The sequence below is a fragment of the Nerophis lumbriciformis genome, linkage group LG11, assembly GCF_033978685.3.
Source record: "Nerophis lumbriciformis linkage group LG11, RoL_Nlum_v2.1, whole genome shotgun sequence".
Lineage (NCBI taxonomy): Eukaryota > Metazoa > Chordata > Actinopteri > Syngnathiformes > Syngnathidae > Nerophis > Nerophis lumbriciformis.
The window spans coordinates 17,367,359-17,393,938 of record NC_084558.2 but is presented as its reverse complement, the minus strand read 5'-3'; the positions used below and the strand labels follow the sequence as shown (position 1 = coordinate 17,393,938).

At 40.0% G+C, this 26,580-nt stretch overlaps 1 protein-coding gene across 4 annotated transcripts in view; it reads left to right on the top strand.

Annotated features, from left to right (window-relative positions):
* The window catches only part of abcc3 (ATP-binding cassette, sub-family C (CFTR/MRP), member 3), a 107,988-nt gene that overhangs the window by 20,199 nt on the left and 61,209 nt on the right, over positions 1-26,580 (top strand). For all 4 annotated transcript variants that reach the window (XR_009815911.1, XM_061967186.2, XM_061967187.2 and 1 more), the window contains exons 2-5: positions 4,212-4,388; positions 10,775-10,900; positions 11,490-11,627; positions 23,599-23,724. Coding sequence is in view for 3 of the 4 variants with exons in the window: in XM_061967186.2 (XP_061823170.1) it covers positions 4,212-4,388; positions 10,775-10,900; positions 11,490-11,627; positions 23,599-23,724 (567 nt within the window). In the remaining variant the exon portion in view is untranslated. The remainder of the gene's footprint in view (positions 1-4,211; positions 4,389-10,774; positions 10,901-11,489; positions 11,628-23,598; positions 23,725-26,580) is intronic.

The window sequence follows — 26,580 nt, the reverse complement described above, 5'->3', positions numbered from 1 at the left end:
TCCGCAGTCGAGGTCAACAGAGCACCATCCCCACCATACACGGTGTTGACCCACCATACACGGTGTTGACACTGCACTGCTTCCCCTTCCTGAGGCGGCGGATGGTGGTCCAGAATTGCTTCGAAGCCGTCCGGAAGTCTTTTTCCATGGCCTCACCGAACTCCTCCCATGTCCGAGTTTTTGCCTCCGCGACCGCTGAAGCCGCACACCGCTTGGCCTGTCGGTACCTGTCTGCTGCGTCAGGAGTCCCATGAGCCAAAAGAACCCGATAGGACTCCTTCTTCAGCTTGACGGCATCCCTCACCGCCGGTGTCCACCAACGGGTTCTAGGATTACCGCCACGACAGGCACCAACTACCTTGCGGCCACAGCTCCAATCGGCCGCCTCGACAACAGAGGTACGGAACATCGTCCACTCGGACTCAATGTCCAGCGCCTCCCTCGGGACATGTTCAAAGTTCTTCCGGAGGTGGGAATTGAAACTCTCTCTGACAGGAGATTCTGCCAGGCGTTCCCAGCAAACCCTCACAATGCGTTTAGGCCTGCCAGGTCTGTCCGGCATCCTCCCCCACCATCGCAGCCAACTCACCACCAGGTAGTGATCGGTAGAAAGCTCCGCCCCTCTCTTCACCTGGGTGTCCAAAACATGAGACCGCAAATCCGATGACACAACTACAAAGTCGATCATGGAACTGCGGCCTAGGGTGTCCTGGTGCCAAGTGCACATATGGACACCCTTATGTTTGAACATGGTGTTTGTTATTGACAATCCGTGACGAGCACAAAAGTCCAATAACAAAACACCACTCGGGTTCAGATCCGGGCGGCCATTCTTCCCAATCACGCCTCTCCAGGTTTCACTGTCGTTGCCAACATGAGCGTTGAAGTCCCCCAGTAGAACGAGGGAATCACCCGGGGGAGCACTCTCCAGTACTCCCTCGAGTGAATCCAAAAAGGGTGGGTAATCTGAACTGCCGTTGGGCGCGTAAGCGCAAACAACAGTCAGGACCCGTCCCCCCACCCGAAGGCGGAGGGAGGCTACCCTCTCGTCCACCGGGTTGAACTCCAACGTGCAGGCTTTGAGCCGAGGGGAAACAAGAATTGCCACCCCAGCCCGTCGCCTCTCATTGCCTTAAGGTATCAAACAAAAACTTGGTGTGTAGGTTTTTTCTGGCACTTTATCGTTGGCCGGACCTGAAAATACTATGCATCTCCAGAATCCTCTGTACAGCGCGGGTCCGGCAAGGTAGGGGGCGTAGAACACCATAAGCAGGAAGTGAAGTGTGCTCGTAAGATAGGAGGAATTGTTTTTGGACATTTTATTAAAATATCATCAAAATCGATCCATAACTGTTTAGTATGTTGCTAACAAACAAACAAACAAACAAACAAACAAACCCTTCTGAAAGCATAATCTCTTTGGCGGAGGTAAGAAAGTGTGCGTTCTGCAAAGCGCCACTTTTGTCTTGAGCGTTTCCAAGCCAATCCGATCCAGCCGGTCATGCCGCACCACACAGAGGTAATCACCTCATAAAATATATTTGAAGCCAGCAAAGCTAAACATTCGTTTGTGAGGTATTTAAATAATTAAAAGCTATATTGTTAACTTTTTTGAGAAACAGCATTTTCTAAACTGATATAAAACATGTCCACTGTGGAGGATACTGCTTTTCATAAAGTAAAAGTTGAAAGACACTAAAGTCACTAAACTGTACTTAATTGTTTTACACTGAATGTTTACATTGTCACTTTAACAACACTCAACTGTAAGTTTGTTTTTATGGGGAGGGCGTGGCTCTGTTGGTAGTGCTTTGAGTACCTTAAAGGTAGAAAAGCGCTATACAAGTATAACCCATTTACCATTTATATTTTCTTGACACAGTGAATTTTCCTGCACAATTCTTTGCACTTAAAAATACATGTTTGTAATAATAAATATGATTAGAGTATTTTAGCCTGCCACTTAATTTTACACACTAACATTTTTAAATATATATATTTATTTTTGGACATACACCACAATAATATCATACCATGGCCTAAATTCCCTGATAATATCGTGCCGTAAGATTTTAAAGCCATTACATCTCTAAATATAAACCACTGCCAGAGCCTTTTTCAAGTTTCATTCCATTGTTCTGAGTTGATATGGAGACTTTTGAAATCCTCCATGTGACATTTTCTTTGTAAAATCTAGCATCTTTTGTATGTTTTGTCTGTTATTAGATACCTAACATTAGCTTACCCTACTTGAAATACCAGCAACGGCCACCGTAGTCGATGTCTGCCATATTGGAACGTATCCTGTGCAAAGAGCAAAGAACAATGAATAATGGACGGCCCCATCAGAACACCTTTTTCAAAAAAACTAAACTTTTTTGACATCCTATAACAGGGCTATTCAACTACATTTCCAGAAAGCTAAGGGCCAGACTTCTACCGCCACTATATTCCCATTTTGTATTTTCCTTGTAACCAGCGTCCTCTGCAGTGTACATTTGATTTTTGTCTAATTTTGTCGTCAAGAGTTAAAACATTTGGAAACAAATAGCGCTGTCTATAACAACAGGAGTGCTAAAAAGCTTGTCAAGTATTATCTATATGAGAGAAATCTAGTGCTTCTAAATCTGTTGCACAAATGTTTGTCTCTTCTAAGTTTTTTTTTAAAATTAAAGACATGCCTGTCATTTCCGGGGAGGATTTGGCCCCTGGGCTGCCAGTTTAATAGCCCTGCCATGTAATATTACTCACACACTTATTAAATGCATTTTAAATTGTAAAACGTACAGGTACTTACTATTAATGAATGACAATAAAATTTGATTGATAAAAGAACAGATGGAATCAGAGTCAAAGTTTAGCCTTTATGCGTCACTATTTTTTTCAACACTGGTGGCCAAACTATAGAATTAGGAGCTGACAAGTTATACATTACTTACAGTGAATGTGTTAATGTCAATTGTAACCATTTTTCAGGTGTTTTGTCTTACCTCTGAGCTGGTGAGAGCTGTTGCTATGACAACTTGCTGCCCAAGGTAATGAGCCTGCATATCCAAAGAGTTGTTCCATCGTGTCTAAATACCATCATTAACTTGTGCGATGGCCGTTGTAGCTGTCTCTGCTTGGACATAAACACAATAGTGGATGTTGAACTCCGATGGAGAAAACCTTATCAGCAAGCACAGCAGTCAGATGTTTCTTGTTGCTGGTCACCAAGGTTGCGCACATCTCTTCTCTGAATCATTCAGGTGTTCATTGGAAAAATTAAAACAGGGCTTGTACATGTGCCCTCCTGATAAAGGCGATCGCCTTTACAGTGTTACAAATTGTTCTCTTGGTCAGCTCCCACCAATATTGTAAACAAACTCCTCCGGTTTGGTCACAGAATCACCCAATGAGGTGAGCACTTGCGCGGCCCTCAACAGCAAGGATGATTGACTTTTGTTTGTATTTCTTTCATTTTTTAATTACTGCGTCAACAGTGGTCACTTTCTCACCAAGAATCCTGCTGAAAAAAAAGAGAGTCATGCAGGACTAAATTGTGTGTTTCATCAGTTAATTGGTCTGCAACAGGGATCAGAATTTTTGCTTGTTGGTATGGGATCAAATACTTGTTTAATCCATCAAAATACAAATTAATTTATTACCATTATGCAAGATTTTTTCTGGACTTTTTGACATACCATTGCTTTTTATGTTGACCTGCCAACTCTCTTTGTTAGAATAAAACCAGCAAAATGTATGGACTGTTTTCATGTCTTTTGTAAGGGCTAAACTCAAAATCATCAGGGCATCAAATAATTACCTACCCCAGGAGGTTATGTAATCAGCACCATTTGTTTGTCTGTCACTTATTTAGTTACTTAGCAAAATAACTAAAAAGTTATGTAATTTATATTCTTATAGCTAGACCTGTGTGTATTTATACCTGATGGTTTTGGCTACAACTGTGGCCCTCCTCAGAGGTTGTCACTGAGTTAAACTAAAAAGTTATGATCAAATTTTCGGATCTACCTTTCAGTAAATGCCCGAACATATGGTTAGTTACTTTTGGGGCTGATTCAGATTTTTACTATTGGGAGCTAGAGCTGGGCTCTTTAAGTGCTTTTCTAGTTTTTCATGGCACAAATGATGATAAAAACCAACAAAAACGATCCTAACATATACCGTTCCATAAGCTCATGTGTTCCTTTCTTGGTTTGTTTCTGCAGGTGGCCAATCAGACGCTCCACACAGATCAGCCTGACCTCCCCATTTGTTTCCAGCTCACCCTCCTGGCATGGCTGCCGTGCAGCTACTTATGGGCTGTCTCCCCTATCTACCTCTTCTACCTTAAAAAGAACAACAAAGGCTACATCATGATGTCCATCATGAACCGATTTAAAACGGTGAGAGACAAATGACTAGAGACTAGTTACCATTATCTCTTACTAACTATACGAACAGGCATTTGTGTAGGGTGATACTAGCATACTAAGGCTGGACACGTACCGGTAATAACATTTTAATCTCGATTTCCATTTTGGCTTCTCATGATTCTAGAAATATAGCATTGGAAACAAAGATTAATGGGCCATGCAACATGCATGCAAATTCCTGACCAGTGGAACAGATGAGTGAGTGTATTAGTGAAAAAAACCCATGTCTTATAGAAGTTTTTAAACTCACCACATGGTTGCTATACTTTTTATTTGACACAATGCTAGTATGCCGACAAAAAGTAAGGCATTTCCGCGTTAACGTAACTGCGGATGGAATCGCACAATTGGCTAATAAAATGGAATCCACTGTCAAATGCAGAATATCAGGGACATTGACATACATGTGAGTAAAATGTTGTCATTGTGAGAAGAAGGTACATTTGTTTTGGGAAATAATGTGCCTGGTACCGCTCATTTACATCTGAAACATTTAACCTTTTCATCCTGAACTAAACAATTTTGAGACGGCCACTTGAAACACCAACTAAACTACAAAGCTAAAGCTTGCAAGAACAATCCATACACCCACAACACATCTCATCTGCTTGTATTGTTGTGAACGACATCATTAATGTAACATTAATGTACAAACAAGACAGCAGTCTCAACTTGAGTCTGTCTCTTTTTTTAAACAACCTCAAAAACAACAGCACACTTCCCTCCTTCACAATAAAAGCGCTGTGTGCAACATCCGGTCTCACTGTGCTAACAAAATAAGGATTTCAAAGAAGTACCCTACACAAGCATAGCATACATAAAGCACTTTTTGATACATTTACAAAATTATAATGCTCTGACTCGGGTTGTATATCGGTACTAATAAAGTACTGCAGTACTAATGAATTAAAATAGGTACTATACTGTCTCTGAAAAACATTACCACTTTTTTTTTTAAACGGACATGACAGTGTGCCATTGTCACGTCGTGATATTACTGGTAATACGTGCAGAGGCGCATGTCAGTCAACGCACAAATCACTTACAAGCATACACAGGGTGGAGATAGAAGAGGGAGAATGGACGCACTTTGGCATTAAAACTAACAATAAAGTACCGGTACCCAAATATTGGTATTGAGACAACCCTAGCTTTGACTTAAAATACTGGTCAAAATTGTCAAAAAATGTATTGCATCAATGATTATAAGGATTTTTGCATTTAAGTACCGATTACATTTTTCATGACACAAAAAGCACACACTCTATGGTGGTAAAATAAGTGTAAAAAGTATCAAAAGGGAATTATAAAACATTTAAAAGGAAAAACTAAATGTAATCTTTTTTTTTCCACATTGCTATTGTTATTTTAATTTATTGTTGGTACTAGTATTATTTTACTTGTTATTTATTTGTTACTACTTTGTATTTGGTTATTCTTTTAAATCATATTTAAAGTTGAGTTTTGAAATGATTAAATAATTGTGTTATTAATCGAGATTTCAATATCACTCAAAAATAATCGTGATTATTACGTTTACCATAATTGTCCAGTCCTGTTGTATACTATTTTCTATTTCTAAAAAAACAGATCAACCCATCTGTGGCCTGTGGAAACATGATCTGGCTTCATGCTGCATGTGCAGCCATTAGCTGTCATCAAATGGTGGGTGGGCACCCATCATTTCTACAGAGCTCTAGTGCTTCACTGCAGATTTGGCCTTTAGTTATAAGATAAAGGCTGTCATTTGCTTGTTTTACAATTGTACTGATCCTCACAGTTGTTTAGAACTATAAATATAAACATATATACATTTACTTATGCTACTACAATGGAAATCTTAAAAAAATAAAAATAAAAAAAAAATAAAATAAATAAAAATAAATATATATATATATATATATATATATATATATATATATATATATATATATATATATATATATATTTTTTTTTTTTAAATCATGCCTATGAACTGTATTGTAAAAACAAAAAGTAATCTACCTATCCCTAGTCATGGTATTGGTGTACCTTATTAATAATGTTACTATTCATGTCATTGACTAGTGACACTTTAAAGAGCCATTTTAGTGTTTACTTACAAACAATAGATGTGCACATTATTATGACACTTAATGAACACACAGTCCAGAATCACAACCCTAAATGTATTGCCTGACATGCCAAAATCTCATACTGGACTTTCTACACGCACTTATTCCAATCAGAACATTCATAAGCATGTTTCTAAAACCAGTACATTGTAACACTGGGAGTAACAATTTACTACGGTTGAAATATAAATATAAATGCTGGGACTTGAATTTAAAAAATAACCTTAATAAAAAACGACCATAACTTCTTTGACTCACCCATTATTAGATGAACCCATCCCTTGTGTTGCGGCCACATGTCCTGGTGGTCGCTGGAGGGATAAGAATGGGTCTTTGTTTCTTGAACGACACGCTTTTGACTTACTGAGTAAATTTGACGTGGGTTTATTATTGTTTTACAAAAAAGGATGACAAACGGAAGTGATAAACAAAATGAAATATAATAGTTAAATCAATCAGTAATTAAATAGTGTGGCACCCAAACATATCCTCTCCTCCTGTCCTCCTTACTCTGTTCTATTTCCTATTTCCTCCTTCCTCACAGGTGTATGTGCTCTCCTTAAAGGGGAACATTATCACAATTTCAGAAGGGTTAAAACCATTAAAAATCAGTTCCCAGTGGCTTATTTTATTTTTCGAAGTTTTTTTCAAAATTTTACCCATCACGCTATTATATCCCTAAAAAAAGCTTCAAAGTGCCTGATTTTAACCATCGTTATATACACCCGTCCATTTTCCTGTGACGTCACACAGTGATGCCAATACAAACAAACATGGCGGATAGAACAGCAAGATATAGCGACATTAGCTCGGATTCAGACTCGGATTTCAGCGGCTTAAGCGATTCAACAGATTACGCATGTATTGAAACGGATGGTTGTAGTGTGGAGGCAGGTAGCGAAAACGAAATTGAAGAAGAAACTGAAGCTATTGAGCCACATCGGTTTGAACAGTATGCAAGCGAAACCGACGAAAACGACACGACAGCCAGCGACACGGGAGAAAGCGAGGACGAATTCGGCGATCGCCTTCTAACCAACGATTGGTATGTGTTTGTTTGGCATTAATGGAAACTAACAACTATGAACTAGGTTTACAGCATATGAAATACATTTGGCAACAACGTGCACTTTGAGAGTGCAGACAGCCCAGTTTTCATCAATTAATATATTCTGTAGACATACCCTCATCCGCTCTCTTTTCCTGGGGGTCTGGCGGCAGATTTCTTTGACTTTATGGTTGGAAATGCATCTGCTTTGAGTGTCGCAGGATATCCACACATTCTTGCCATCTCTGTCGTAGCATAGCTTTCGTCGGTAAAGTGTGCGGAACAAATGTCCAATTCCTTGCCACTTTTGCATCTTTGGGCCACTGGTGCAACTTGAATTCGTCCCTGTTCGTGTTGTTACACCCTCCGACAACACACCGACGAGGCATGATGTCTCCAAGGTACGGAAAACAGTCGAAAAAACGGAAAATAACAGAGCTGATTTGACTCGGTGTTTGTAATGTGTTTGAGAAAATGGCGGCTTGTTTCCCGATGTGACGTCACGTTGTGACGTCATCGCTCCGAGAGCGAATAATAGAAAGGCGTTTAATTCGCCAAAATTCACCCATTTAGAGTTCGGAAATCGGTTAAAAAAATATATGGTCTTTTTTCTGCAACATCAAGGTATATATTGACGCTTACATAGGACTGGTGATAATGTTCCCCTTTAAATACCTTATTACACACCCGCTAGTGCACACACCTACCCATACCCATGTGACCTACAACTCCTAAGTCTAAAAACACGCCCACACACACTGCTCCTAAAACCTCTAATTCTGTCTCCTACACCGTATATACTTCCACCACTTCCGTACCATTTTGGTCAGCATTAGGCTAACTAAGCATTATATCCTGTTAAAACATGACGGGGCGGCGTGGCTCGGTTGTAGAGTGGCCGTGCCAGCAACATGAGGGTTCCAGTTTCCATCCCCGCTTCCGCCATTCAAGTTACTGCCGTTGTGTCCTTGGGCAAGATACTTTACCCACCTGCTCCGAGTGCCACCCACACTGGTTTAAATGTAACTTAAATAATGGGTTTCACTATGTAAAGTACTTTAAGACACTAGAGAAAAGCGCTATACAAATATAATTCACTTCACTTCACTAATGTTAGTACAGTACTGTAGCTTGCAAAGCTATGCAAGTGTTTCTAACCTTTGTGAGCCACTGACCTCTTATGTTGTTGTATGTGATTTAATGTATAGCATCTTGCGTCTTACTATTAAAATTGTTGAAATTTGTATACGATGGGACCTTTAATTAGAAAAATCTACACATTTAATTGTGCTTTTGTACAGGACATCCGCGAGGTCTTAAAAAGTCTTAAATCCAACAATTTGAATTTGAAGCCTTGAAATGTCCAAAATCCACAGAATCATTGAAATTGCAACACATGCGCCAGTTCTGAGACGACTAGAATTGAAACATGTTTACGTCTGGGTTTACTTCCGTAAACACCGCAGGACATGTTGCGGTCTGGCTCGATCGTGCTAAGGTAACTGAAAATGTGGACTGGAATTTCAGTATAGTAATGCGGGCGTTACTGATGGAACGGATTGGATTGGATAATAAGCGCTGACAAAGGGTCTTGAAATGATTTATATACATGATGAATAACGGCAGCTTATCCAAATTATTATATTCCTGCATATTTATCTATAAGTTTTCTGCAAATTTTTTGTTAAAAAAAAAACAATCACACCAATTTATTTAGGGGGCTTAGGCATATTTTAAGGGGGCTTTAGCCCCCTTAAAGTTGGCCTAACGATGCCAATTGTAAAGGGCCCTATTATGCAAAACCAACTAAACTTATCTATTTGTACCTGCGGTTGTGTTTGGGATCAGCATAAGTCCCGAAAATTTGATATCAAACTGTGGAGGCATTGTGGAGATATTTATAGAACAATCTTGCCTTCCTTTATGCTTCCTCTAAACGAGCCAGTTGGGATTTGCTCTGTTCTGTGACGTTTTTCACACTAGTGACGCCCCCAGATTATCCATATAGTATACATTTACCCAAAGTGCTTTGCGTGAGTGTGCTATTGTAATCTGCGCTGTAGTCAATAAGCGCCTTCTTTTGTTCTATTGTCTGGGCAGACTGGCTCGTACATGCACATACATCCTCCGCTGTTGCCATATCTAATACAAAATAGCAGACAGTTCCAACTTTAATCTGTCAATAGACTCCATATGGAAGCGCTAAAAACTACAACATGGATGACGGGGAAAAGACGCCGTTGAAGTGAAATCACGTAGATAAGGCCGCCCACAAAACGGAAGAAAGATATGGTCAGAAAACAGCTTGAAAATGTTTGTTAAAACATAATTATCTAAACAACGTTTTGAACAAAGAACCACATGTCGACCACACGGTTTTAAATGAAGAAAAAAATCATAATATGGCCCCTTTAATGGAAAATGTGTCGATGTGAGGACAACAAGCACCATGTGGTCAGCCCAAACCTGACCTGATGGCGACTTTTGTAGCCAGGATAAGTAAGCCAACGACAAATTAACCGACTTATGCAATAATGTTTTCAACACACTGAACGTGCTTGAATTTACAAAAAGTAATTTAAATGCTTGAATATATCTATCTTTATTCATGAGTTAGAACCTTCTTAATATTGTCAGCTCAAAATGTGGCTTTGTATAATCCTTTGATAGTATTTAATTTAGAAAGGCACACACCTTGTTTGTGTATGTAATAGCCTGGTAGAAACATTTTGACAGGTTTTTCTAAGTTAATATATATTTTTACAATTGAGTCTTGTCTCATTAAAATAACATAGAAGGAACTGAGTGAAAAGGAAAATTGATTATCATTGCACAAAACAATGCAGGGACAGAATTAGCATACCAGTACATGCATGGAGTACAAACTGAGGAGGCCCATGACACTACATGTGTAAAAGTGTATGAAAAATAATACAACATTAACAACCCCTCCCAGCAGCACAAATATATATAGCAAATGGACTATACTCCTGCACATTTCTGGTACTTGCCTTTGAAAAACATAAAATACAATACAAATAGTTTAACATTGGAGGTACATTAAACAATTTGAATGTACTTTTGACAGACTATCTGACTGACTTTTTTGTCACAGCCCATCACTTGTGCATCTACAGTATGTGCCAACTTGTTATTCCAATCTTTTTTCCTCATACTTCAACTGCCTCTCTTAGGTGTTTGGCTTGTTGTTATGGATTGTATGCTGGACAGATCTCTTCTACACATTCCACGAAATGCAGCAGGAAACCAGCCAGCCGCCAATTTTCTTTGTCACCCCCTTGGTGCTGGGGATGACCATGGTAAGAAAACCCCACTGTCATTGAAACACAGACACTCTTATTTACACATTAACAGCAGTGACAAGTGACATTAATGACAATTCAATGTCATAATTTTGAACTTTTGATTTCTGTAATTAAATCATATAATTTCATTTAATCTATAACACTTACTTATTTAGCAACATTTACAAATGTCTAAATTTGTCCGACCCTGTATTTGGTCCCAGTAAAGCAGTGCAATGTTTTCTTATACACAACAATTCTCCTGACATGATTGTGCATCTTTTAAATGACACCACATTCTTGATAAGCTGCAACGTGTTAGTAGTGGTTGCTGAATGTCAGTTTAACACCTTGCCTCTCCTTTTTATTCTCGTTTAATCGGTCACAAGTGTGTCAGTGTTTTCAGCTACCACACAAGCTGTTAATCTGAGATTTGGAATAAAACAACAACTCATATCAAGCAGTTTACCCTAAGAGACCCCGTTTGCAGCAGCACGTGTAACCCAGTCAGTGTGTAGGGAGCAGATTCTGGTTTACCTCACATGCCCTCAGTTCTCTCTCCTCTGCCCCGCCCCATTCCCTATCTCCCTGCCTTCTTCCTCAGCTGCTGGCCACATTTTTGATCCAGTTTGAGAGGTTACGTGGGGTTCAGTCCTCTGGGGTCCTCTTCATCTTCTGGTTCCTGTCTGTGCTGTGTGCCATTGTGCCTTTCCGCTCCAAGATCCTGCAAGCATACAGTGAGGTGAGAATAGTCCTGAAATGACTTAGCTGTTTGTCAACAACCTCGCCTTTCTTATCCTCAACTTCCAAGTAGGGTTGTCACAATACCAGAATTTCAGCCATCAATGCCAATGCCTAGGAATTTACACGTTTCACGATACCGCGATAAAAAAATATAAACAAATTACCCTATGTACTTTTAATTTCACTACTGAAAACTACATATTTCAAATTGCAGTAACAGCTGCCAAGATGTATCTATACACTCAAAAACGAACAGCTTTTGCCTATAGAAACTCACTATATTAAAACAAGAAACATTGTGCTTATAAATATTCTCATAAATAACTGATAACTTTTTTCATTCTAAAAAGAACAGGGGTGGCGCAGAGCCTTATGCAAAACAAACAATATTTGTTTTTAATATTCTTTCAATATAATGGTAGCGTGCCATCATGTCATTTGTAATAAAATAGCTAAAACATATTTAAAAACAAAATATTGTGTTTTTATTCATAATTATCATCAACATTTCAGCCTTTTCTAATTTCGAGAAGCCTTTTTAATCAATCTTTTCCAGTTTTGCTTTTTTTTTGTATGTTTTTATTTCTACTATGTGCCAATAGCCCATAAAAAAAAGAGGTTACCAAATTTTACGGACTATACAGCGCATATAAGCCGCACCAACTAAATTTTGGAAAAAAATATATTTTCCATACTCCGAGAGGGACAAGCGGTAGGAAATGGATGAATGATGGATAGCTTCACTGGACTATAAGCCACATATATATACAGTATGTTGTGAAATGAGTTATTTACACAGAAAGATTTTGTAAATGTTTATTTACGTACCGTATTTTTCGGACTATAAGTCGCAGTTTTTTTCATAGTTTGGCCGGCCGGGGGTGCGACTTTTACTCAGGAGCGACTTATGTGTGAAATTATTAACACATTACCGTAAAATATCAAATAATATTATTTAGCTCATTCACGTAAGAGACTAGACGTATAAGATTTCATTGGATTTAGCGATTAGGAGTGACAGATTGTTTGGTAATCGTATAGCATGTTCTATATGTTATAGTTATTTGAATTACTCTTACCATAATATGTTACCTTAACATACCAGGCACGTTCTCAGTTGGTTATTTATGCCTCATATAACGTACACTTATTCAGCCTGTTGTTCACTATTCTTTATTTATTTTAAATTGCCTTTCAAATGTCTATTCTTGGTGTTGGGTTTTATCAAATACATTTCCCCAAAAAATGCGACTTATATATGTTTTTTTTCCTTCTTTATTATGCATTTTTGGCAGGTGCGACTTATACTCCGAAAAATACGGTACCTTCATTTTTTTCCAAACGGTGTCTGTAACACGGCAGTAAAATGACTGATCAAACAAGACAGAAGTCATGGTCAGCTCTCCAATCAGCTAAACAGACTCAATAACTCCCAATGACATTTTGGAAAATATACTGAGGAATATGTGAAACTGAAACAATACAAATAGAATGCCAGTGTAAGTTGGTAATACTAACACAGACACTAGTAAATGTGTTAGCATATTAGCTAATGCTAACGATGCTAGCTTCATTACATTACGATAGCATGTACAAATATGCATGAAAACATCCCAGACATCGTACATGGGATGCTTTATTATGTATGAATAGTTTTAGTTAATATTTTAAAATTTACAAACATTGCTTGGAGTGATGAATGAAGAATCCATACAAGTAGAAACGCTATGGATGACTAGAAGACGGAACAACACTTGTACTTTTGGTTTGAAGCACTAAACGGAAGGAAATACTGTGGACTTTCACCCCGCAACACCTGCAGTGAGCGAACTTGTCCGAAGGATGGCACCATAGCACAAACAATAACACAGCTTTTCAGTGTCTCTGCTTGTGTTTAATGGAAACTATTTGTTGAACACAAAACATTATGGTCATCAGCAAAGCAAAACACCCTAAAATTAGCTACACCGTTTTATAAGCCGCAGTGTACAGAGCGTAGGAAAAAAGTAGCAGTTTCTAGTCAGGAGTTTACGGTACTTCCCGGGGTGCAGACAGTTGCAGACCCTTTGCTCACCGTTTCTCAGCATTTTTAAATGTGTTTTATCATGCATTTTTTAACAGTTTGTGGGTCTCATATGGATATGTATTGTATAAACTTCACTGCACTTTGAACTTTATCTTCGCAATGGATACTGTGGATAGTTATTTTGCCTATTAAGCTTTTGCGCATTGGAACTGCCTTACTAGCTGGTAAGGCTTCCTCACCTACACCAGTAAACACCTGCTGTCACTTTTCTCACTTTGGGCCCTATTCTCCCATGTGAAAAAGGTGAGCAACTGCGCAGCATTCTCCCACTCGCTTTGTGTCTGTCACTACGCGCCTTCATCCAAGATGCGCACTTTGGATGGAGCAACCCTTAAATGTGCCTGTTCTCTGTCAAATCTGGCCTTTTGCTTATTCTCCCATTGACTTAAGTATTTTTGTTTTTGCATGCCTATGAGGCTGCAAAAGGTGCAGTGCTCCAAATGGTATACAAGTTTTGGGCTTGCTTGCTAGCTAGAGTCCTATATTAAACGAGCGTCAAACTGCAGTCCACATATGTGTAACTGCCATCTACTAGTCACACTTATCATTACACCATGAACCAAATAATACTGCTTCGAGGTGGGTAAGCACAACCAGAATTAATCCGTACATTAGGCGCAACGGATTATAAAACGATCAAACGATCAGCTGTCATTCTCTGACTTTAGCGCAAACAAACTGCATAGCAGGCGTACACACTACATCAACATGGTGACACGCACACGTTCACGTGACAAGCCCTGGATGCATACAGCTTTTTCAAATTTAAAGTGTTATCTTTTTCATGGATTTCAGTGGCCTCCACAAGTGTTAGTAAAACTCCATGTTCCATTGTTTTTAGGGATGTCCCGATCCGATATTTGGATCGGATCGGCTGCCGATATTTGCCAAAAATTGCGTATCAGCAAGGCATGGGAAAATGCCGATCCAGATCCAGTTTTAAAAAAAACTCCGGTCCGTGTTTTCCAACGCACCGATTTAAATAATACATTCCACTTTTCTGCTGCTCCGTAATTTCTGTTCCGCATTTTCCAGCACACCTTCAAACATCCACACGTCTGTGGATTCTCACGCAGTTGCTTTTAGCTGCTGGCATTACACGACAGGCTCTTCTCACTCTTTCCTGTGTCTCCCTCTCACAGACAGCAAGCGCACCTTCTTACACACGTCACATACTGTCACGTCATACGTCACATACGTATACGTCCTCCCCGAGCAGAGAGGTAGCAGCATGGCTAACGTTAGCTGTGATGCTAGCGCAGCCGTGCGAGCAACGCTCCCTCTAAGGTGCTCGCCTGTGCAATTGCGCACTGTTTAAGCGTCCTCTGCGCATAGCAAATCTATGCCACGCACAAAATCAAATAAAAAAATAAGCGCATAACAATTTTCGACACACGGACACGACAGAGAAAACAGTTTTCGTCATCATTGTTCAAATATTGTGACGTCTGTCGAGACGCTTATCTCCATTCGGTGCCACACGTCCACACCATCAAAATGCTGAGGCAAAAATTTCCACATCAACATTTTTAGTTGTGATTTCCTTCTCTGCATGAAAGTTTAAAAGTAGCATATATTAATGCAGTATGAAGAAGAATGTTTTAATGTAGACATGCAAGCCTTGAAAGAAAATTTTGAAAATCAAGACTACATTTCCTGCAAATGGGTGCATTTCTACCCTATATTTTAACTTTAGATTTATTCTCATATCAAACTCTTTTGGCTGTCTTTTTGACACTTACATCCAGTGCCCCCCTCCACACCCTGGATTATAAATAATGTAAATAATTCAATGTGATTATCTTGTGTGATGACTGTATTATGATGATAGTATATATCTGATAGTATATATCTGTATCATGAATCAATTTAAGTGGACCCCGACTTACACAAGTTGAAAAACTTATTGGGGTGTTACCATTTAGTGGTCAATTGTACGGAATATGTACTTCACTGTGCAACCTACTAATAAAAGTCTCAATCAATCAATCAATCAAAACACATAGAATCATCATACTGCTGTGATTATATGCATCAAGTGTTCATTCAAGGCTAAGGCAAAATATCGAGATATATATTGTGTATCGCAATATGGCCTTAAAATATCGCAATATTAAAAAAAGGCCATATCGCCCAGCCCTAGTTCAATGATGCCATTTCTGTTTGTCATGTATAATTTTGTCTATTTTGTGTTTATCCTTGAATAAACAGGTCAGTTTCTTGTTACCAACCATTGTGTATTATTCAAACTCCCCTTATTCAGCTGGCTAGTTGTTATCAAGAGTCCTAAAACCCTTTTCAACATGATTCTGACAACTAAGTAGGCTAAATAACTTTAAACTTTAATACATGCTCGGATAGGCCAGTATCGGTCAGTATCGGTATCGGTCAGTATCGGTATCGGATCGGAAATGCAAAAACCTGGATCGGTATCGGATCGGAAGTGCAAAAACCTGGATCGGGACATCCCTAATTGTTTTACCTAGAAACCAAGAAAACAAGGTGTCACGGCAAAGTCTGTCTCATTAGTATGTCCTAAGCACTTTTGCCTAACATACAGGGTGGGCAAAATGGCACAATACGGATAAGAAGAGATTAGGAAAGTAACTTAAACCGTGTAAAAAACAGAGGTGAATAGGATCTTTAGTGAAGTCTACCCACGGACTGTCAGAAAATTTTACAGCCTCTTTTACGTCTGGGGAAAAGGAAAAGGCGCTGCTAAAGAGGAGGCGTGACACAGACTCTGGAGACACCACATCTGATTCCCGCTGCCTGTCGTCACTTTCTGCTAATGTCCGGGGGCCGTGTTTGTAGATAACAGCTGGTCCACACAATGTAACATACAAGAACAAGTGTGCCCACTACTACTGACTATGTGACGCTGACAGTATCTTTTAGACCCTTGTATCTTCTGCGGGAGATTGAACAGAACGCCGCCATTTTCTCATATATGTGCCTGATCCAAATGACAAAGCAGCAGGGGAAAGACTTGCAGAGAGCTATAATAACGCTGCTCTGCTGATGAGTAGGTCTTGGTTTTGCTGGACTTTGACTCCTGCAATTTGTCTCATTACTTGCCTCTACTACAGAAATGGGTTGACTGTCCCATACATCTTAACGGACGCTTGATTGTTGCTATGGCAACATCCCCGATTCTTATAAAGGTGTTTGCAGATCACCTCTTGGAAAATCTCACCACAATGTAATTTATCTTAGGCAGTGGATAAACGAATGAAAACAATTCAGAAATAAATACTGACTATATATACACTATATATAACTAATTAACAATTTAGAACAGATGTGCCGAAAGGACAAAGAACAAAAAGTAAAGGTGCTACAAAACAGAGAGCAAACAACAAATGCTGACAACATATTAGCACCAGGACAGGGAGTGAAACTGAACACAGGACAATAAGGAACCAAGTCCAAATTGATACGTGAGATCATGGCAGAGTCAACAAATATATTAACTGTTAATGAGTTGATTAAATAGATTTTGTCAAATACTCACTCCTAAATGTTGTATTATTACAATAAAAAAAGTTAAATTTTTTAAAATGAGAAAGTCAAGAAAGTAAGTTGTAGTATTAAAAAAAAAAAAGTGTAATAATGTACTAAATAGTACAGTTGAGTCATAATTTAAAAAAACAACAGTGGATGTTAAAGTTCACACACAGACTCAAACACAACTGTATGAGAATATTTTAAAAAAGTTTCATTTATTAAAATGAGATTAAAGTCAAGAAAGTAAGTTGTATTATTACAAAAATGTGTAAAAAATATACTATATAGTACAGTTGAGTCATAATTAAAAAAACCAACAGTGGATGTTAAAGTTCACACAGACTTAAACACAACTGTATGAGAATATTTAATATTTGTTAAAATAACACTTTTACTGATGGCTTTAAAGAGCCAACCGCAGGTGAAGTAATTCTCAAAATAATATCTAATGTATTAAAAGTTTGCTTAATATTGTAACTTAATTCTTGTATTAATATCTTTCTCGCACAATTTGAACTTTATTATTAAGGCATCATTGTTTGCGTTTTCTTTTCAGTGTTGCCTCAAATACTCCCTAAAACCACACACTATGCAGGTATTTTTAAAAACATAGCTTTCAAAAACTTTTTGACCAAATTTCTGGCCACATGATTCTTCAATCGAATGATACACCTAAGCCCTTAAGGAGCATTATTTGTTCAAATCAGCACTTGTCTATTGCATTGAATTAAATCAGCTCACACAAAAAAAAACTGATCAGCTTTGAGCTGCACTCAAAATTTTATTAATTTGCAAAGTTTATAAACTTGCAGTAGTCTGCAAGAAACCAACTAAACATCCATCCATCCATTTTCTACCGCTTATTCCCTTTGGGGTCGCGGGGGGCGCTGGAGCCTATCTCAGCTACAATCGGGCGGAAGGCGGGGTACACCCTGGACAAGTCGCCACCTCATCGCAGGGCCAACACAGATAGACAGACAACATTCACACTCACATCCACACACTAGGGCCAATTTAGTGTTGCCAATCAACTTATCCCCAGGTGCATGTCTTTGGAGGTGGGAGGAAGCCGGAGTACCCGGAGGGAACCCACGCAGTCACGGGGAGGACATGCAAACTCCACACAGAAAGATCCCGAGCCCGGGATTGAACCCAAGACTACTCAGGACCTGCGTATTGTGAGGCAGATGAACTAACCCCTCTGCCACCGTGAAGCCCCCAACTAAACACACATTATTTAATTTATAAATACAATTTGTATGGTATGGTATGGTATGAGCTAAACACTATTACAAATGGTCAGTGTTTTAATGGATTAAAAGTTTGAAAATGAATTACAATCCATCCATCCTCTTGGGCTCGCGGGGGTGCTGGAGCCTATCCCAGCTGCACTCGGGCGGAAGGCGGGGTACACCCTGGACAAGTCATCACAGGGCCAACACAGATAGACAGACAACATTCCCACTCACATTCACACACTAGGGACCATTTAGTGTTGTCAAACCACCTATCCCCAGGTGCATGTCTTTGGAGGTGGGAGGAAGTCAGACTACCCAGAGGGAACCCACGCAGTCACGGGGAGAACATGCAAACTCCACACAGAAAGACCCCAAGCCTGGGGATTGAACCCAGGACAATTAATTAAAATTAACTTGGTAACTTTGCCAGCCTCGATAACTGCCAAGTTTCAAGAGCATTCACTCTTTTAATTCGGCTAAAGCAACTTTGCGCGTTTGTGCCATAGCGGAATGAAAGCAAGAACCTGAAGCATCTTGTCTTTCATTGTCATTAACTTTTTGTGCGGAGAGGTGGGGTTGCTAGCATCGCACAGTGCAACAAGTTAGCAAGACAAACGCCGTAGTGATAGTAGAAATGTGGATAACAAAGATGATCGTAAGATGAACCTAATGCCTCTGCACAAGTGTGGTAATATTTTGGTTTTAAACGTTTGGAACAAGGTGAACCTATCAACAATGAGGAGAACGTTTGCCAAATGTGCTCGAGAGTGATTCCAACAAAAAAATTCAATACGACAAACTTGCAAGTCTACATGAAACACAACCACCCGACTTCTTATTTCCAACTTGTAAAAGACGTGCACAAGAAGGTGGAGAGGCTTTGTCCCGACAATCCAGACTTACTGAGGCATTTGATTAAACAATATAATGTGCAAATGCATGCACTATAATATGAATACTTAATGTACATTTATATTTGGGACAAATTACATTCATGAATAGCTTCACTTTAAGTCAGACCTGGGCATTCTGCGGCCCGGGGGCCACATCCGGCCCTTTGTGCGTCCCTGTCCGGCCCGCGTGAGTCCAATCATAAATTACAAAATACATTTAAAAAAGTATCTATGTCGAGTGTGCAATACAACAGTGCTGCTTTTGTTTTGAAAAGCGTTGTTTGTATTACTTCCGTGTGGACGTATGCGCGTGTATGATTGTGAATGAATGTGAACAGCGGCAATCAGAAATGACAAAATAAAGTTTAAAAAACATCTATGTCGTGCGTGCAATACAACTGTGCTGCTTTTATTTTGAAAAGTGTTATTTATGGGCCTATGTCCGGGTGTAACCTGTGAGTGAAGGTGCACAGCGACAAGTGATGAGACGCTAAAAAGAGAAAAGTTGATGACGAATGCCGTGTTTTCAACAAGACATGGACTGCCAAGTATTTCTTTACAGAAATAATTAAAGGTAAAGCCGTGTGCTTAATTTGTGATACACAGGTTGCTGTGTTTAAAGAATATAATTTGAATCGCCACTACACGACAAAGCACGGGGAAAAATAGCGGAATCTGTTTGATGAAAAGCGCGCAAGGGAGGCTGATGCGTTGATGGTAAAACTGCAAACCCAACAAGGACTTTTTGCCAAATTTCACACAAATTTTGCACAGAAAACGCGAGGACACGCAAAACCAACTAAAACAAGAAACAACGATCGAGCCCTGGGCAGGCTAGCATACAAAGAAGCCTGATTGGCAATCTGGGCACAGGTTAGGGAGACAGCGCTCAGGCCAAAGGATTGGTGAAGGCAAACAGGAAGTAAAATGAAAATAGGCGTGCAGATGAGGAACTTAATACAAAAATAAGAAAAAATACAAAATAAAGTCGGGTCTGACATGACAGGTCCTGACTTAAAGAGAAAGAAATGCCTTATAGTGTTCTTTACAGTATCCATTCTGCCGTAGCAGTGCATTTTCGTTCCGCTTTCATTTTTGTCTCAAATTAAAAATGGTCTCCTTACATAGTCAACAGCCAGTCAGGAATGAAACCATACCACCCCCTGAGTTCTGAGTTTTTAGAAAACTTTTGGCCCCCCTCGTGCTGCACAGCACACCAACTGAGTTGCAGCCTACTGCAAACAATCCCGCAGGCAGACAGGCAAGGCAATTCAAATTTATATTCAAAGCCACTTCAAAACATGATTTGGTGCTTAAATGTAATGCACACACAGGAAGTGTTGTTGCTAACTCCCACTCACCTCTTTAATTACCACCCCTTTAGATATTGTACATTTTAGCAGAGGTGAGATGTATTTGTGCCCTTTATTTTTCTTACCTTAAGAGTCATAGTAGGCTAAAGCAAGCTTTGAAGTAAATATAGGAATATTTAACGTCATCTTATATAGAGGGTTGCAACGATTCATCGATTAAATAGATTATTCCATTAGAAAAAAAGTAAAACATTGATTTGTATTTGGTTGCCCTTATGATTCGTTTAATGAGTAAAATATGCGGACATTTTTTTCGCAAGACTGCTCCAACAGAGCGCACATGAGAGCGGTGCACCTATTGGTAATGTAGATAGCGCTTTTTTTTTTTACTATTTTATTTTTAAATATATGTAACATGTAGTGATGTTCCAGTGGTAAAAGTGCAATTTCAATGTCATGTGCATTTATGAAAAAAAAAAAAAAAAAAAAAACTTGTTTATTTCATTATTATTCGATTACTAAATGTTTACTAGTTATACAAAGTTTGTAACATTATAACCCTATTTGAATGTCCACACACATTCGGGGGGCCATGCAAACCACTTCAGCCTATACCCATTTGAATCGCAAAGTTTTAGCTGTGAGGCTGCAGTGTAACAACTTACCCACTGTGCGGCTGCCTCATTTATTTGTAGTATAGTATTAGTATTTTTTCTGTGCTTTTATCCTGGATTTATTGGGAGAGTGAACACCTGTAGCATGGCTTCATTTATGACTGTCATGACAGGTTTAAACTTTATTTATTTCACTGTGTTTCCTTTCCATAACACTCATATTTTTAGTTCTACTTCCTGTTTGCCTCCACCACTCCTCTGACCTGAGCAATGTCTCCCTCACTTGCGCCTGATTTGCAATCTGGGCACACTTGTTCTTGGTTGCCAATCCGGCTCCTTTAAGTCCAGTACTGTCCTGCAGACAGTACTGGATCATTGTTTCTGAACAGGTAGTCTTGCCTGTTTTGCTTGTGGTTGTGGTTGCGTTTACTTTTATTTTGCACTTCCCTGCTGCACTATTACTTTGTATATCTGCATCTTGAGGTTCAAGATCGACAAACCATAAAAGATTAATCCAGCCAAGTAAGGACGCTGCAGTAACTGGGAGAGATGTTTGGTGGCAACAAACAAGCTGCTTGGGAGAAGGTTAATGGGGCTTGGGTGGTAGAGTGGCTGTGCCAGTAACCTAAGGGTTCCAGGTTCGATCCCAGCTTCCGCCATACTAGTCACATCCGTTGTGTTCTTGGGCAAGATACTTCTCCCTTGCTCCTGATGGGTCATGGTTAGCGCCTTGCATGGTAGCTTTCCAGCATCAATGTGTGAATGAGTGAATGTGGTAATAGTGGCAAAGCGCTTTAAGTACTATGAAGGTAGAAAAGCACTATACAAGTTTAACCTATGTATCATTTACAAATTCTGTGGCCTGATTGCTGTGCGGATTGGTTCCTCAGTTCCTTCCCACCTGTCCCTGTTGTCTGTTCCAATGGGTCGGCCAGAGTCGATTGGACAGAATATCCCCCAGTTCCCTTCCCGCTCCCTCAGCCGTTCTTGGGACGTATGGGATTCGTCCCCACCAAGCTGTGTGACGGGGGAAAGCACAGCTCTCACCTCTTCCAGTAAGGCCTAAAGACTACACTGCCACCACCATGTATTCCTGCTCCCGTGAAGCACCTGCCATCCTCGCATGCAGCAGACACAAACATGTGCCAGCCTTCCACGTCTTCAGCAGACACAACCCGCTCTAGTCTTCCGTATCACCATTCACAGGAGCGTTCCAACCCCCCTGCCACCACCTGGGGGTATGGTTATTTTTTTATTTTTTTAAATTTTTTTTGTCATTAAAAAAATACAATCATGTGTGCTTACGGACTGTATCCCTGCAGACTGTATTGATCTATATTGATATATAATGTAGGAACAAGAAATATTAATAACAGAAAGAAACAACCCGTTTGTGCGAATGAGTGTAAATGGTGGAGGGAGTTTTTTTTGGGTTGGTCCACTAATTGTAAGTGTATATTGTCTTTTTTATGTTAATTTAATAAAAAAAAAAAAAAAATCTTTTTTTTTCTTTTCTTGTGCGGCCCGGTACCAATCGATACCGGGCCGTGGCCCTGTGGTTGGGGACCACTGATGTACACAGCACATATTTAATGTCTGCATTTACTATTCCTTTAACTGGTTGCCTCGTCAAACACGCCAATTGACATTTTCAGATGACTCAAAAACATGATTTCTTCTTTGATGACATTTTAAACTTGTTGTGGGTCAATGATAAGGTCATTTATCACTGTAATGTAGTCAAATTATTTTGTCTTTATGCAAAGTTCCATCGAGGTGTATTTTGAAGCCATATTTGTGAGCACACCAGTCGAGTCACTCATCTATCCACTGACGTATGTATTGACCTGATCCCCGACCGTATAATAACTAGCGCTGCCTTTCAGGTAAGCATCTGCGGTAAAGGTAAAGGACCACATGCGGTCAAAATAATTTTTTGGTCATTAATTGCCTATGTTAACGTATTAACTTTGATAGCCCTAATTTGAATCAAATCAAATAATAGATACATCCAACTTTATAGACAGCTTTTTCAGGAGGAATGTAATCAAGTGTAATTACATATTTTGAGTCATAAAGAACAGCATATTTATGGTTTATAGACCACATGGGAAAAAATAGGGCAGCATTGTTGATAAATGGTATTGAAGCCCCCTCCTCTGTTAAAGGGTAATCTCTACTGGATTGCAAGCACCCTCTATGCAGGCATCAACGACTGGGAATTTAACCATCTTCACTGAAGTCTTAACCCTGTAGGTTTGCACACACTTTCAGCATTTCATGTGTGCTTCTGCCCTTTTCTTCCATTTCAATCGCAGGTGGAAGTCACAGACAAGCTGCGGTTTGCCACGTTCTACTTGTACTTTGGCTTGGTGGTCTTGGAACTGATCCTCTGCTGCTTTAATGAGAAACCTCCCCTCTTCTCCAATGTTGACACGGACCCGGTGAGTCACACATCCTTTGCAGTCTACTTTATCTATTCACATTCCACAAGTTAGAACATGTAAATCTACTGGTGTAGTACCTTCCAGGCCTTGTGTGTTTTGAGGATTTTTTTTTTGCTTGGCTACAAGGGTGGGTCACAATCTTTTACACACATAAATTGGTTGTTCTTGGCAGCCTCTTTTCCTGGGTTGTATGTTATACCACTGTTGCAGCTTACCATTCTCTTTAACCTGGAATACCCAAAGTTGGGCAAATGTGGCCTGCCTAGTCCTTTTTTTGGCCCGCCAAACGGTGGCTTCCCAAATTTAATACATACTTGCCTAGCTGCCATCTATTGAACGTGATGATCTCCACTACCTAAATATGGTAGTATGGGGCCAAAGTTCTTACTCATTGTGCTGCTCTATGCTTAAAACCACTGTTTGGCCCGCAGCCAATTGGCAAGTTTTCACTTTTCGTTTTCAACTAGTCCTGACCAAAGAATACCGCATTTTGGAACAAGTATCAAAAGACTTCTTACTTCTACAAAGAACAATAAACCAGAATACATACTAAAACTTTGACTAATACTGCAGTTTTTGATAAATCTTGTTAAGCGCTGAGAAGAAGCATGAAATTACCTAATCAAACAGGGTGACAAGGGTGCCGGACCATTACTGTATAGGTCTTGTGAATCACTGCTGGTCAATAATTGGTGAAGCAGATTTGTCAGTGCCGCGCCATTGTAATGTTAGAGGATACATGGTTTGGTTGTTATCATCAGTCATCAACAATTGGGAACAAAGAAATGGACATTGAAACAGTGTAGGTCTGACTTGGTAGGATATGTACAGCAAGTAGTGGACATATATAGAGAGAGAGAGATCAGAAGGCATAAGAAAAATATCTGCATTTGATTGTTTACATTTGATTATTAACAACAATCCGGGGAGGGTGTTAGTTTAGGGTTGAAGTTGCCTGGAGGTGTACTTTTATTGCGGTTTTGAAGGAGGATAGAGATGCCCTTTCTTTTATACCTGTTGGGAGCGCATTCCACATTGATGTGGCATAGAAAGAGAATGAGTTAAGACCTTTGTTAGATCGTAATCTGGGTTTAACGTGGTTAGTAGAGCTCCCCCTGGTGTTGTGGTTATGGCGGTCATTTACGTTAAGGAAGTAGTTTGACATGTACTTCGGTATCAGGGAGGTGTAGCGGATTTTATAGACTAGGCTCAGTGCAAGTTGTTTTACTCTGTCCTCCACTCTGAGCCAGCCCACTTTGGAGAAGTGGGTAGGAGTGAGGTGCGATCTGGGGTGGAGGTCTAGAAGTAATCTGACTAGCTTGTTCTGGGATGTTTGGAGTCTAGATTTGAGGGTTTTGGAGGTGCTAGGGTACCCGGAGGTGCATGCGTAATCGAAAAAGGGTTGAACGAGAGTTCCCGCCAGAACCCTCATGGTGCTTTTGTTGACCAGAGAGGAGATTCTATAGAGAAATCCCGTTGGTTGGTTGACCTTTTTGATTACCTTGGTTGCCATTTTATCACAGGAAAGATTAGCCTCTAGAATGGAACCTAGGTAGGTGACCTCATCCTTCCTGGTGATAACAATGTCACCCACTTTTATAGTGAAGTCATTGACTTTCTTAAGGTTGATGTGGGACCCAAACAGGATGGATTCTGTTTTACCCAAGTCTATGGATAGCTTGTTGTCAGCGAGCCAGGGGCAAGTTCTACAGAGTTCAGCACTGAGGATTTTCTCCACCTGTGACTTGTCCTTGTCTGATACCAGCAGGACCGAGTCATCCGCAAACAAGAACAATTCACAGTCGCATGCCGATGGCAAGTCGTTTATGTATGATAGGAACAGTAAAGGCCCCAATATATTGCCTTGGGGGACTCCACAACTCACTGAGAGGGGGGGACACGGTGCCGTTCACCTCTACCACCTGTTCCCTCCCCTCCAAGTAAGATTGCATCCAGCTCGATGAGGTTTTGTCAAATCCGATTGCTCTGAGCTTATCCAACAGTATAGCGTGGTCAACGGTGTCAAAGGCCTTCTGAAGATCCAGCATGACCATGCCGCAGTATTTGCCCGCGTCCACCTCATGTTTGATGTGGTCGGTCAGATAGAGAAGGCATGTGTCAGTGGAGTGGTAAGTTCTGAAGCCGGATTGGAATTTGTACATGAGTTTATTGGTGGCAAGGTAACCATCGACCTGTTCATAAACTATTTTTTCCATTACTTTCGAAATGGAACTGAGAATAGAAACAGGTCGGTAGTTGCCAGGTTCCAATTTGCTTCCTTTTTTAAAGAGGGGAGTTACTCTTGCTATCTTAAAATCTTTTGGTACATGGCCTTGTGAAATTGAGAGGTTTATTATGTGCGTGATGATTGGGGCAATGATGGAGGCAGAGTCCCTGAGGAATCTGGAGAGGATATTGTCTAGGCCGGTGGCCTTGTTTGGGTGGAGCGCGCTCAATTTTTTAAGCACCTCAGCTGTGACCATTTCTAATTTGAAATCCTTGTTGGATACTCCTAGCTTTCTGTAGAAGGCTTTAATGTGTTCTACACCAAAGCGACCAGAGTGGTGGGACAGCTTGTTGACAAGAGTTGCGGCTATGCTGGTGAAAAAGGCGTTAAGTCTGCTTGCTACCTCCATTTTGTCTGTAATGAGGGAGTCACCCTCCTTGATGCTGATGTTGGTGAGTCTGGTTTTAAGTTTTTGGCTGCAACCGGGAAGCTGGTTGTTGAGAATTTTCCAGAGCTCACGTGGCTTATTTGTGTTTTCCTCTATTTTGTCGTTAATGTAATTTTTTTTAAGGATTTAGTCAGGTTAGTTGACTTATTTCTCAATTTATTGCATTGCTTTTTGAGAG